Source organism: Cervus canadensis, chromosome 7 (genome assembly GCF_019320065.1).
Source record: "Cervus canadensis isolate Bull #8, Minnesota chromosome 7, ASM1932006v1, whole genome shotgun sequence".
In the NCBI taxonomy this organism is placed as follows: Eukaryota; Metazoa; Chordata; class Mammalia; order Artiodactyla; family Cervidae; genus Cervus; species Cervus canadensis.
Genome location: NC_057392.1, coordinates 4,746,129 through 4,759,445, shown reverse-complemented (window position 1 = coordinate 4,759,445; position 13,317 = coordinate 4,746,129). Strand labels below are relative to the sequence as shown.

General features: G+C 39.2%; 1 protein-coding gene across 8 annotated transcripts in view; it reads right to left on the bottom strand.

Annotated features, from left to right (window-relative positions):
- The window catches only part of TFDP2 (transcription factor Dp-2), a 192,638-nt gene that overhangs the window by 21,282 nt on the left and 158,039 nt on the right, over positions 1-13,317 (bottom strand). For 6 of the 8 annotated variants that reach the window (XM_043474216.1, XM_043474220.1, XM_043474221.1 and 3 more), the window contains 2 exons: positions 7,366-7,528; positions 546-692 (listed from right to left, as the gene is read on the bottom strand). In XM_043474216.1, the coding sequence (XP_043330151.1) occupies positions 546-692; positions 7,366-7,528 (310 nt within the window). The remainder of the gene's footprint in view (positions 1-545; positions 693-7,365; positions 7,529-13,317) is intronic. The other 2 variants (XM_043474217.1, XM_043474215.1) reach the window with 1 other exon arrangement.

The following is a 13,317-nucleotide window of genomic DNA, read 5'->3' as shown; positions in this document are numbered from 1 at the left end:
CAAAGAATAAAACATGCTTTTTGCACACATCACCCCAAATTCTTGTAAGCTGCACATTCTACCCATTCTGAAGAAGATTTAAAGGAAATTCCATACCATTCTCCTGCCACTAATTCTAGAGTTGAAGGTAAAAGTTCAAACACAAGAAATAGACAGCCAACTTGAATCCATTCTTTCAGATCTATACAGCAAGTATTTCATCAAATAAGATCATTTCTAGTACACAAGTCAGTGAAAATTTATTAGTAGAGTACTCAATATTAAATTAGAATAAAACAAAGATGTTTGCAAAAAAAAAAGAGAAAAAAAAAAAAATCAAGTCATTTCATTTCATGTTTCATCAGGACATCAGTCAGACTAGACCTCTCAAAATCTCCTTCCAGTTCTGAAATTCTACCTAGGAGAGACTTTAAAGAAAAAAGGCATACTATGAATGAATAAATAGCTATGAATATTTAATACTATGTGACTGTATTTCCAAATTAAAACATCTATGATGTAAAATAAAGCAAAGTACTATCTGTAAACAGATTTTCTTCACTTACCTCCAGGTTTTGACATTCCTGAGCAGAATTGGTAGGCAGGCCAATCCACTTGATTTCTTTTTTTTCCTTTGAAATTATGTTCATTGCCATCAGCACATTTAAAGCATCATAAACTCTTCGCCTAATGTTCTTCTGATCATAAGCCTGCTAAAAGAAATATGTTTATTGAGTGATAAACTTTAAAGGTCATGATATAATCACAAGGTATTAAAATATTTAATAATAATTTCATAAATATCTTCAAAGTTCTGAAAGAATTCTTCACCCAGTGAAAGTATCCTTTAAAAGTAAGGACAAAAAAAAGTAAAGATTAAATAAAGATACTTTCAAGAAATCTAAAGCATAAAACAATCTTAAAAATAAGGATTATGTTCCTAATAGATCTAAATTAAATGATGCAAAAGAGCCTCTTCTAAGTAAAAGGAAAAGAATCTAAGATAGGAACTTGGAGATGATGTAGGATGACATGAAGACCAACTCAAAAGGTAAATCTCAATTAATACTGTATAAAGTATAATGTTTTGGGGAGTCTAGAAATAAAAAGAACTAATATACAGGACAGTAATACCAGACCACCTGACCTGCCTCTTGAGAAATCTGTATGCAGGTCAGGAAGCAACAGTTAGAACTGGACATGGAACAACAGACTGGTTCCAAATAGGAAAAGGAGTATGTTAAGGCTGTATACTGTCACCCTGCTTATTTAACTTATATGCAGAGTACATCAGGAGAAACGCTGGGCTGGATGAACCACAAGCTGGACTCAAGATTGCCAGGAGAAAGATCAATACCCTCAGATATGCAAATGACACCACCATTATGGCAGAAAGTGAAGAAGAACTAAAGAGCCTCTTGATGAAAGTGAAAGAGAGTGAAAAAGTTGGCTTAAAGCTCAACATTCAGAAAACTAAGATCATGGCATCTAGTCCTATCACTTCATGGCAAATAGGTGGGGAAACAGTGGCTGATTTTATTTTTCTGGGCTCCAAAATCACTGTGGATGGTGATTGCAGCCATGAAATTAAAAGACGCTTACTCCTTGGAAGGAAAGTTATGACCAACCTAGACAACATATTGAAAAGCAGAGACATTACTTTATCAACAAAGGTCCGTCTAATCAAGGCTATGGTTTTTCCAGTAGTCATGTATGGATGTGAGAGTTGGACTATAAAGAAAGCTGAGCACCGAAGAATTGATGCTTTTGAACTGTGGTGTTGGAGAAGACTCTTGAGAGTCCCTTGGACTGCAAGGAGATCCAACCAGTCCATCCTAAAGGAGATCAGTCCTGAATAGTCATTGGAAGGACTGAAGCTGAAACTCCAATACTTTGGCCACCTGATGCGAAGAGCTGACTCATCTGAAAAGACCCTGATGCTGGGAAAGATTGAGGGCAGGAGAAGGGGACGACAGAGGATGAGATGGTTGGATGGCATCACCGACTCAACGGACATGGGTTTGGGTGGACTCCGGGAGTTGGTGATGGACAGGGAGGCCTGGCGTGCTGCAGTTCATGGGGTCGCCAAGAGTTGGACATGACTGAGCGACTGAACTGAACTGAATAGTATATATAGGAGAAAGGGGTAATGGAGTTAAAGTGGGCTAAGATCCTGTAGTGTCTCTGAGGATGTCAGACTTTGAAAAGTCAAGGATGCATCCTTTAAGTTCTAGTTAGCAGTGCTTCTCAAAATGTGGTCCACGCACTAGTGCTGATCTGCAAAAAATGAAAATGGTGAACCTGCACCAAAATGTAATCATATAAATCACTAGGCACACTGTGTCGTTCAGCTGATTTTTTCTTGGTAGCAAGACTTTATAATAACAGAAAGTATGTTAACTTACACTGTGGGAAAGCCCCTTATCTTTTGGTGGACAGGCAGTTCGTAAGAACTGAATCCAACCAATCAAATGCCATGATAAGAAAAGATGGTGGACAACAATGAAATCTACTTAAATATAGAAGTAAACTTAAATAAAAGGGAGATTTTAAGTTATAGAACTGAATGTAAATATTAGAAATCCCAATACTGTAGAAACAATGACAAAATAACAACAGATGTTAGGAGGAGGCAACAGCAAGTCTGCTGATTTCCCCTTCTTTTTTTAGAAATAGTTCGTGCTTTTGTTTTTTGAAAGTACTTTTTGACTGCGCTGGGTCTTGGTTGCAAAACGAGCGAACTATTCATTGCGGCTTGTGGGATCTTTAGTCACAGCATGCGAACTCTTAGTTGGAGCATGCGAGATCTAGTTCCCTGACCAGGGATTGAACCAGGGCCCCCCTGCATTGGAAGCGAGGAGTCTTAGCCACTGGACCACCAGGGAAGTACCCGATTTCCTCTTCTTTGATACTGGAAGGAATATGAATTCAAAGCAGATGAACTATTCAAAACAGATCAACTATGCAATAATTTTAGCACAATATATTCAAAGTCATAAAAACAACTATAATTTTCTTTTAACAACGGCCACTAATATATTCAACTGAATCCTGTGGTAGAGGGGAAAGATGGGAGATGGGAATACAACAGGCATATGGATTTATTTTTTCCTCCATAATCAATCATAGTCCATAGGTGATAACTCAAGAAATGAAATACTAAAATTACTGAAATTATAAAATACTGAAGTTATAATAAAAATAACTCTAAAGAACTACAGACCACAGAGCTTCCAAATCATGAGAAAAACAAAGTAGTGAATCAACAGAAAGAAAAATCCTTGCTTATATTCAGGAGTGGGGATGGGGGCGTGGTTATTAAAAATGTGTGTTAGATACTGAAAAGCGCTAAGAAGAAATGCTTCACTTTAGTGACATCTGAGTGAAAATTAGATGGAGAAGAGAAACTACATGGAAATCCCCAGCAAAGAACACATGTAGTGTAGTAACTGCTTGTAGTAACTGAGAGGGTGCCTGGTAGGCGACGAGAGGTAGTAGAGGGCCAGGTCACACAGGGTCTGCTAGACCATTCAGAGAACTCTCACGCTCACTCAAATTCAGAAAGCCATATACTTTCAAGCGCCCAGGGAAATTAAACAGAAATCACCATATAACGGCTCACAAGAAAAATCTCAAAGCAATCCCTCCCTAAAAGAAACAGTTTGACTCAAAATTTCTGATCACAGGTAATAAAAGTAAAAATTCATGACAATAAGCAAAAATTCCTATCACCTGGAACTGTAAGAAACTTTTCAATGCAATTCTTAAGCCAAAGTTACAGAATAAAGAGTAACATACCAGAATCAATGGGGGTATGGGTAGTGTACAAGAGCAAAGTAACAGCCATAAAGACTTTCAATACAAAACAAAGAAAATAAAAGTAAATAAAGCATATAGCGTAAAGAAATAATAAAAGTAACTTCAGGAAAGAGAACAGAATATTAAATACAGATAAAAACAGAAATTAACTTCAGAACCGGAGGTCTATACAAACAAATCCAAGAGATGTTTTTTTTGGGGAAATATAATTGCAAATAATTTGGAAAACATGGATGAAATGGAGAATGTTCTAAGAAAACAAAAAAACACCAAACTGACTCAAAGGGAGAAAGCAATTTTAAACAGATGGATTACCAAATAAGAAATGGAGAAAGTTATCTAACCCCCCCACCAAATCACCACAGAGTATCTCAGGTGATTTCCATCAGATTGCAGGGACCAAAACTAGACATCCCATGCCATTAAATCTGTGATGGAGTAAAGCGAAAGAGAAAGCGAAGTCCTCTAAATTCATTTTATAAAGCCAGCATGACACTACTTATCAAAACTGCAAAGATGGTACTGATTGCAAACTGGTGCCATGGAGGCTGGCAAGCAGGTCAAAAGTGGGCTCTTGAGTCTAAAAGGCATCGCAGAGCTCGGTGTGACCAAGGAGGAGGAGGAACAGGACAAAGACAAGGCAAAACTTGAGGAAGCGATGAGAATGAGTATAAAGAACAAGAAAGGAGGGACTTCCCTGGTGGTCCAGTGATTAAGACTCCAAACTTCTAATGCAAAGGGTGCAGGTTCAAACCCTTTTCAGGAAGGTAAGCTCCCACATGCCACAGGGCGTGGCCAAAAAATAAAAAGCACAAGAAGCAGTGTGGCCTGGGACAAGGGTACCTTGGCCCAGTTGGCCTTCGAGGAGATGCAGTAGAAATGGCAAACGGAGAGGATCCTGAAGAAAGCAACCAAAACTCACAAGCCAAAAGCAGAGGGCTCAGGGCTCAAGAGGCACCTGGACACACTCACTGAGCACCGTGACAGGCCCAGAGTCCGCTGGGGGAAGCAGCGCCCCTGCCTGGGGCATGGAAGGGTGTGGAGGGTAACTGGGTCATGTTTGGTGCCCTTGGTATTTTCTAGAAACATTCTTTTACACACACCCTGTACCTTCTCCCGAGGCAGCGCTTTCCAAAGCAGTGTGCCTTCATTGCGGAATTTGATTAAAGTCAGACTAATACTCTATTTTGATTTCTCAGTAGCACATAGGCAATAAGCCATTTTAGTCTGGACTGGGGATTTTTGAGAGTTTATCCAGAGATTAAGGTTATTTCTGTGTATATGCCATGGAAACATGTTTTCACCTCAGAGTTGCACCTAACTCTTTGAAGCCAGCCAGCTGGCTCTGCCTGGATGAACCTGACTCCGGAGGATAAGGAGTCAATGCCAGGATGGCCTGCAGCACATAGATCCCTGGGGGCCCTGCATGGGCTTCCCTGCCAGGCTCCTGATAGCTTGGGGCCTGTGCTCTTCCCTCCAGGCCCTGGGGAAGCCAGTTGAAGCTTCATGGCCTTCAGCCTGCCTTCCCAGTCAACTGGCCAATGAGACAATGCAGCCTGGGAATCAGCACAACCACCTAAGGCAAGGACGGAACATACAGCTTGTCCCTTTCTGAACCTGGTCAGTTTGCAGCCTCTTCTCCCAATATCTTCATTCCAGACATGTGTCTAGTGGGTGTTGCCATGGCAGATATCACTAATCAAGCACAGCATTCTCTGTAATAGAACCCAGGCCCAGTCTGCCTCCTTATCCTTGACCCTAAGGTCCAAGTAGCTCCTGTATTTACTCAGGGTTGACACATAACATGTTTGACATTCCTGGCCTAAGGATACATCTAGGGCAACAGGACCAAAGAGGCAGAGTCCCAGCACAGAAAGACAAGGGTGCGGTCAGAAGGGAGCACCAAGGTCCCAATGCTGGAGAGCCAGGATCTATGAGGGCCTATGTGTACCCACTGGATAAGGCTCAAACTATGCTATTGGGAGAAATACCTACGTGACATAGACACTGAAAGAATAACAGAGTCAGAAGTAAAAACCAAGTGTTGTGTTTGGGATAGCATAGAATATGAAAGCATCAGTTGCTCAGTTATGTCCAATTCTTTGTGACCCCATGGACGGTAGCCCACCAGGCTCCCCTGTTTATGTAATTTTCCAGGCAAGAATACTGGAGTAGGTTGCCAGTCCCTTCTCCAGGGATCGAATCTGCATCTCCTGCATTGCAGGCAGATTCTTTACCATCTGAGCTACTGAAACACAGAATAAAGGAAAAAATGTTATTTAAAAAATTGCAAAGATTATAAAAACAAAAGCAAATAACCCCACCAGTTTCATTCATGAATACCATTGTAAAAATCCTAAAATGTCAGGAAGCTATCTTCCTGACAGAATTGATTAAGTTCAACTCCATTTCTGATTTTTTTAAATTAAGCAAAAAGAAATGTTCATTAAGAAAAAAATCAAGTTATGGTTACTACCATCTTAAAACCTTTATCACAATTAATGCTGCAAAACTATAAATATTTCCACTAACGTTAAGAAGTGAAGATTCAATATGACTAGAGTTACTACTATTATTTAATATTGTTCTGAAATACATAAAGTATGACTACATTTAAGTAAAATGCAAACTAACTTATAAAAAGTATATCAGCAGCTGCCTGGGGCTAAAGGGCGAGGGAGGGATGGATTACAAAAGGCAGGAAGAGGCTTTGGGAATGATGGAAACATTCTGTGTCCTGATCATGGTGGTGGCTTCACACGGGCGTACAAATGTCAAAACTCACTGAATTTTACACTTGAATACATCTTATTGTATGTAAACTAGCCACAATAAATAAAAAAATAATTTAACAGTTTAATTGTACACTTAAGACATGTACATTCCCCTCCCTGCATGTAAATTTATCTCCATTTAAAAAAAAAATGAGAATGATTTTTATGTGCTAAAAATGAGGCTCTAGATATATTACTAAGAAAATAAAATTAAGAATGAAGCATGCAAAGCACAACCATATTTATGTTTAAAATAACAAATTTTATTATATAGGTGCATAAAGAATTTCTGGAATGATACTCAAGAATCTGGTAATCGTGAACAGTTCCTTGTGGAATCAGATTAGAATCTGTGGTAGAAGAGAAAAATTTTTTATCATACAGCCTTTGGTACAACTGAATTTCTATAAACATGTTCATGTAGTATTTTTTCAATTAAAAATAAGATAAAATTTTCTTACTGACTTAAAATACTGGAAGATTCAGATGTATCTAAAGTCATTCAAAAATAAAAAGTATACTTTTTAAAAAGTATGTTTCTTCAATAACCCCCAAAGATATTTAAAAAATACTTGTCCACCTTTATGTTTAAATAAGTAAGAATCCTTTTCAAAACAAAACAACAAAAAAAATCAAAACAACAGAATTCCCCAATAGATAATATGAAACCCTCAGGTAAAGGAAAATTTGAGGATTCCCTAGCTCGTCTGAGTCCTCAATTTGACAGACAATTCAGAGAGGTACCACTGCTGCATCACTTTCACAGTCAACATCAAGGGCATGATCTACCTACCGAATCAGCTGCCAAATGGTTATTTGAATTGGTGAACTCGGACACCAGCTCATCAGCTACTTCATTATATGACGTTGTACCTTTCCGCTGAACTTTCTCACACACTTTCATTGAAAAGTGTCTCAAGCCTTTTCCATTTTTATCTCCTTTTTTGCTTCGTTTGCTACAAGAGAAAATAAAATTATACTCCATTATACTTACTAGAGACTTCCTTTATAAAACTATAAACTAATGTGAGAAGACAGGAATTTGATTATTTGTTCCCAGTGCTCAATTTTACATTGAATTAGAGATAAGGAAATGTTTTAAACTTAATTTTTACCTTAAAAGCCTAATAAAGTGTGCAGTAAGAGTGCCTTTTTATGCTCACTCTTTTGTTGCCTAAATATTTACTGACCAGTTACTTACTATTAAGTGTCAGACGCTGTCCTACACATTGGGAAAAGACTTGTGAAAACAGCAGACAAAAACTCTGTCCATGTAGAGTTTATATTCCCAATACTTATCTTTTTGCATTCTACGTATGCTATAGCTTTTTTTTTCCCTGTGAAGAAAGCTGAGCACTGAAAAACTGATGCTTTTGAACTGTGGTGTTGGAGAAGACTCTTGAGAGTCCCTTGGACTGCAAGGAGATCCAACCAGTCCATCCTAAAGGAGATCAGTCCTGGGTGTTCATTGGAAGGACTGATGCTGAAGCTGAAACTCCAATACTTTGGCCACCTCATGTGAAGAGTTCACTCATTGGAAAAGACTCTGATGCTGGGAGGGATTGGGGGCAGGAGGAGAAGGGGATGACAGAGGATGAGATGGCTGGATGGCATCACCAACTCGATGGACTTGAGTTTGAGTAAACTCCGGGAGTTGGTGATGGACAGGGTGGCCTGGCGTGCTGCGATTCATGGGGTCACAGAGTTGGACACGACTGAGCAACTGCACTGAACTGAACTGAAAATTAAAACTACCGCTATGCTAGATTTCTGTTATCTACTCAATTTTCAATCAGAAGTCATTGGTGTTGGGTGCGGAGGGAGGTGGGAGGGGGGTTCAGGATGGGGAGCACATGTACACCCATGACTGATTCATGTCAATGTATGGCAAAAACCACTACAATACTGTAAAGTAATTAGCCACCAATTAAAATAAATAAATTAATTTTTTTTTTTTAATTTTTTTATTAGTTGGAGGCTAATTACTTCACAACATTTCAGTGGGTTTTGTCATACATTGATATGAATCAGCCATAGATTTACACTTATTCCCCATCCCGATCCCCCCTCCCTAAAATAAATAAATTAATTTTTTTAAAAAAAGAAGTCATTGGTGTTAGTAATGGACCTACATCTTCAGTTATCTTAAGTTAGGTTAATGCCTAGGCCTAACCTTTGATAGGAGAAGGCAATGGCACCCCACTCCAGTACTCTTGCCTGGAAAATCCCATGGACGGAGAAGCCTGGTAGGCTGCAGTCCATGGGGTCGCGAAGAGTCGGACATGACTGAGCGACTTCACTTTCACTTTGCACTTTTATGCATTGGAGAAGGAAATGGCAGCCCACTCTAGTGTTCTTGCCTGGAGAATCCCAGGGATGGGGTCGCACAGAGTCGGACACGCTGAAGTGACTTAGCAGTAGCAGTAACCTTTGATAATTCAATCATTAAAATTTCAGAGGTCAGTTTAGTTCTACTAATATCCAAGTACCAATTATATGCTAGGAACTGTGTGTCTTAGGGGCTGGAAGTACAAAAACAGTAATTGATGCAAAATCCTTTCCCTCAGTGAGATCTAAGGCTGGAAGAGAGGCAAAACTAATATATAATGACAGATAATTCCACTATAATAAGGTAAGTGCCAAGTCAGAGTTATTCACAATGTTTTATGGGAAATGGTAAGAGGAGTATCTAGTCTAACCTAAAGGAGGAAGATTCCTGGAGTAAGAATCAATGAAAACAATCCACAGGAAGAAAAGGCAATCTATGGAAAGGGAGAAAATATTTGTAAACCCTTTATGTGATACGTGGTTAATATCTGAAATAACTAAGAAACTCCCACAACTCAACAGTAAAACACGTAACACAAAAAACAGGCAAAGGACATGAATAGACATTTCTTCAAAGAAAACATATAAACGACCAGGAGTTATATGAAATGGTGTTCAACATCACTACTCAAAAGAGAAACACAAATCAAAGCCACAATGACATTGTCCCCACACCTGTCATGTTCCCTGCAGCTCTATTCACCCAACCAGTCTAAAGGATGTCAGTCCTGGGTGTTCACTGGAAGGACTGACGCTGAAGCTGAAACTCCAATATTCTGGCCACCTGATGCAAAGAGCTGACTCATTTGAAAAGACCCTGATGCTGGGAAAGATTGAAGGCAGGAGGACAAGGGGATGACAGAGGATGAGATGGTTGGATGGCATCACCAACTCAATGGACATGAATTTGGGTAAACTCCAGGAGTTGGTGATGGACAGGGAGGCCTGGTGTGCCGCGGTTCATGGGGTCGCAAAGAGCCAGACACAACTGAGCGACTGAACTGAACTGAACCAAGACAAGGAGAACTCAAATATCCATAGATGGATGAATGGATAAAGAAAATGTAGTACATGTATACATATATATTCACATAGACATATAGAGATATTTATATATATACAACAAAATATTATTCAGCCTTAAAAAAAAAATTCTGCCATATGCAACAACGTGGATGAACCTGGAGGACATCATGATAAGTGAAATAAACCAGTCACTGAAGGACAAATGTTGCATGATTCCACTTATATGAAATATCTGAAATAGTCAAGCTTCCAAAAGCAGAGGCTGGGGGGAAAGGGGAAATGGGGAGTCTGCTGTACAGAGGAACCTAGACCTCATCATATTCCATCAGTATAATGGCATTCATTTATAAGTTATTTACATGTTCTACTGTGTTATGTCCATTAAGAAATAGATGCTAAACGTACTTTTCAAAAGAGTAAGGGAAGATATCTACTTTCTTTCCCTGCATTCCCGAAGAGTCCTCTCTCTGTATTCACTGTGGGCCACAGACTACTGAAATACTGTTATCCCACTCGGTGGTATTGAGGGGTGGAGTGGCATGGTAAAATTTTCAGTGAGGTGGAGATTTTGGCTGCAGAGTAATTTATGGAGGGCAGAAGCAGGAACAACAGGAAGACCCATTGACAGGTTACTGTAATAGTCCTAGCAAGCAATGCGGAGTCCTGGAATTTGAGCAACAGGTAGGACTGGATAAGAAGAGATGCATTTGCAAAAAATGTTAAAGATAAAAATCAGTAGAACGAAGTCTGACTGCTGTGGATGGTAAGGAAGAGGGAAACAGGACAATAATCCTTAAAAGGAGGGGTCATTTACTGAGATCAAGGAATTTGGAACAAATTCATGAATTTCATTTTAAACCTTTTCACTTGCATTGTCTAATATTCTGGGCATATTCTACTTGTGGCTATCAAACACCTGAAATGGGACAAGTCTGAATCAAGTATGTTGTTAATTTCAAAGACCTACATGAGAAATGAAGGTATAATTTTTATATTAATTACAAATTGAAATATATTACTTCAGATATACTAGATTAAATAAAAGATGTAACATCAGTCTCACATATTCCAGTTTACTTTTTATAAACTGACTGTTGGAAAATTAAAACTCACATGTGGCTTGTATTATATTCTATCGGGCAGCAATGAGGTTGAGTTTGACATGCCTATAGAATATCCAAATGGGTATATTCAGTAGACAGGAGAATAATACATAAGTCTACAGCCAGTGTGAGAGGCCACTTATAAACCCAGCAGCACCTGCACCCAGTTCTTCTCAGTCCCAGAGATTAGGCAACCCTCTCTTCCTTTTCAAATCTAACTTCCTTTTTCAAGGTAACATCTTTATTGAAATACAATTCACACACCATAAACTTCATCTTTTCAAGTATTAAATTCAGTGGTTTTGTTCAGGAGTTATGCAACCATCACCATAACCTAATTTTTCCACCTTAAAAAGAAATTCTGTCCCCATGAACAGTCACTCCCCATCCCCCTGTCCTCAAGCCCTTGGCAACCACTGTTTTACTTTCTGTTTCTATGGATTTGCCTGGTTTTCAATGTCAACTTTGCAACTGGAGCTTCTCACTTCAGTGCTTCTGATCCTGTATTATTTGCTTTCCTTGACCTGTCCCATTCAGTTGTTTGTTTTTCAAGTGTACAACCTATCATGAAACCTGAATATGATCAAGACACAAGATCCACCTACCAGTTTAAAGGAAACACTGAAGACAGAAGAACATGTTAAACTATACTAAAGAGATGCTATGGGACTTCCCTGGTGGTCCAGGGGTTGAGAGTCTGCCTGCCAATGCAGGGGATGTGGGTTCCATCTCTGGGAAGGGAAGATCCCACATGCCTCAGAGTGGCTGGCCCTGTGTGCCTACTGAGCCTGTGAGCTGCAACTACTGAAGCCCAGCAGCAGCCAAAAATCAATCAATTAATTAAAAAAAAGAGAGATGCAGTAAGCAAAATCTTTAGAATCTTTCTTCAGGATTAATGTGGTTTCTTCAACTAATAATTTGGAAGGGAAAAAGTGAGGAAAATACAGAGGGAAAATCTACAGATTATAAAAGACTTAACAATTTATTTAAATTCTGATTCATATAGACTGTAAACACACACACACATGTACCCATATAGGACAGTGTGGAAAGACAGCAACTGCAGCATAGTTCTCAAACGCTCCAAATCCCCATACAAACACAGAGCAAGTAGCTATCCAAAAGTCTACAAGCAATAAATGCTGGAGAGGGTGTGGAGAAAAGGGAACCCTCTTACACTGTTGGTGGGAATGCAAACTAGTACAGCCACTATGGAGAACAGTGTGGAGATTCCTTAAAAAACTGGAAATAGAACTGCCAATATGACCCAGCAATCCACTCTGGCATTACACACTGAGTAAACCAGATCTGAAAGAGACACTGCACCCCAATGTTCATCGCAGCACTGTTTATAATAGCCAGGACATGGAAGCAACCTAGATGCCCATCAGCAGACAAATGGATAAGAAAGCTGTGGTACATATACACCATGGAATATTACTCAGCCATTAAAGAGAATACATTTGAATCAGTTCTAATGAGATGGATGAAACTGGAGCCCATCATACAGAGTGAAATAAGCCGGAAAGATAAACACCAATACAGTATACTAACGCAAATATATGGAATTTAGAAAGATGGTAATGATAACCCTATATGCAAGACAGAAAAAGAGACACAGATGTATAGAACAGACTCTTGGACTCTGTAGGAGAAGGCAAGGGTGGGATGATCTGAGAGAATAGCAATGAAACATGTATATTATCAAGTGTGAAACAGATCGCCAGTCCAGGTTGGATGCATGAGACAAGTGCTCAGGGCTGGTGCACTGGGATGACCCAGAGGGATGGGATGGGGAGGGAGGTGGGAGGGGGGGGTAAGGATGGGGAACACATGTAAATCCATGGCTGATTCATGTCTATGTATGGCAAAAACCACTATAATACTGTAAAGGAATTAGCCTCCAAGTAACAAAAATAAATGAAAAAAAAATGCTAAATGGGAAGGAAACCCAAAAAAGAGGAGATAAATGTATACACATAGCTGATTCACTTGCTGTACAGTAGGAACTAACACAACATTGTAAAGCCACTATACTTCAATAAAAATTATTTTTAAAAGGAAAAAAAAAAAACAAAAAACAGAGCAAGTAAACAGCAAAATCTGAACCCTGACAACATTTACAACAAAACTAGCTGACGAGGTATCTTCAACCAACCCCAGATTACAAACTGGGGCCAAAGGCTTACACAGTAGTGTCTGTGTTGGTAGAAAAAGAAATACTCAATGGAGCGGCATTTAATGGAACTAACAAGAATTTGTTAGAAAGAACAGGACAATTTGAGAGC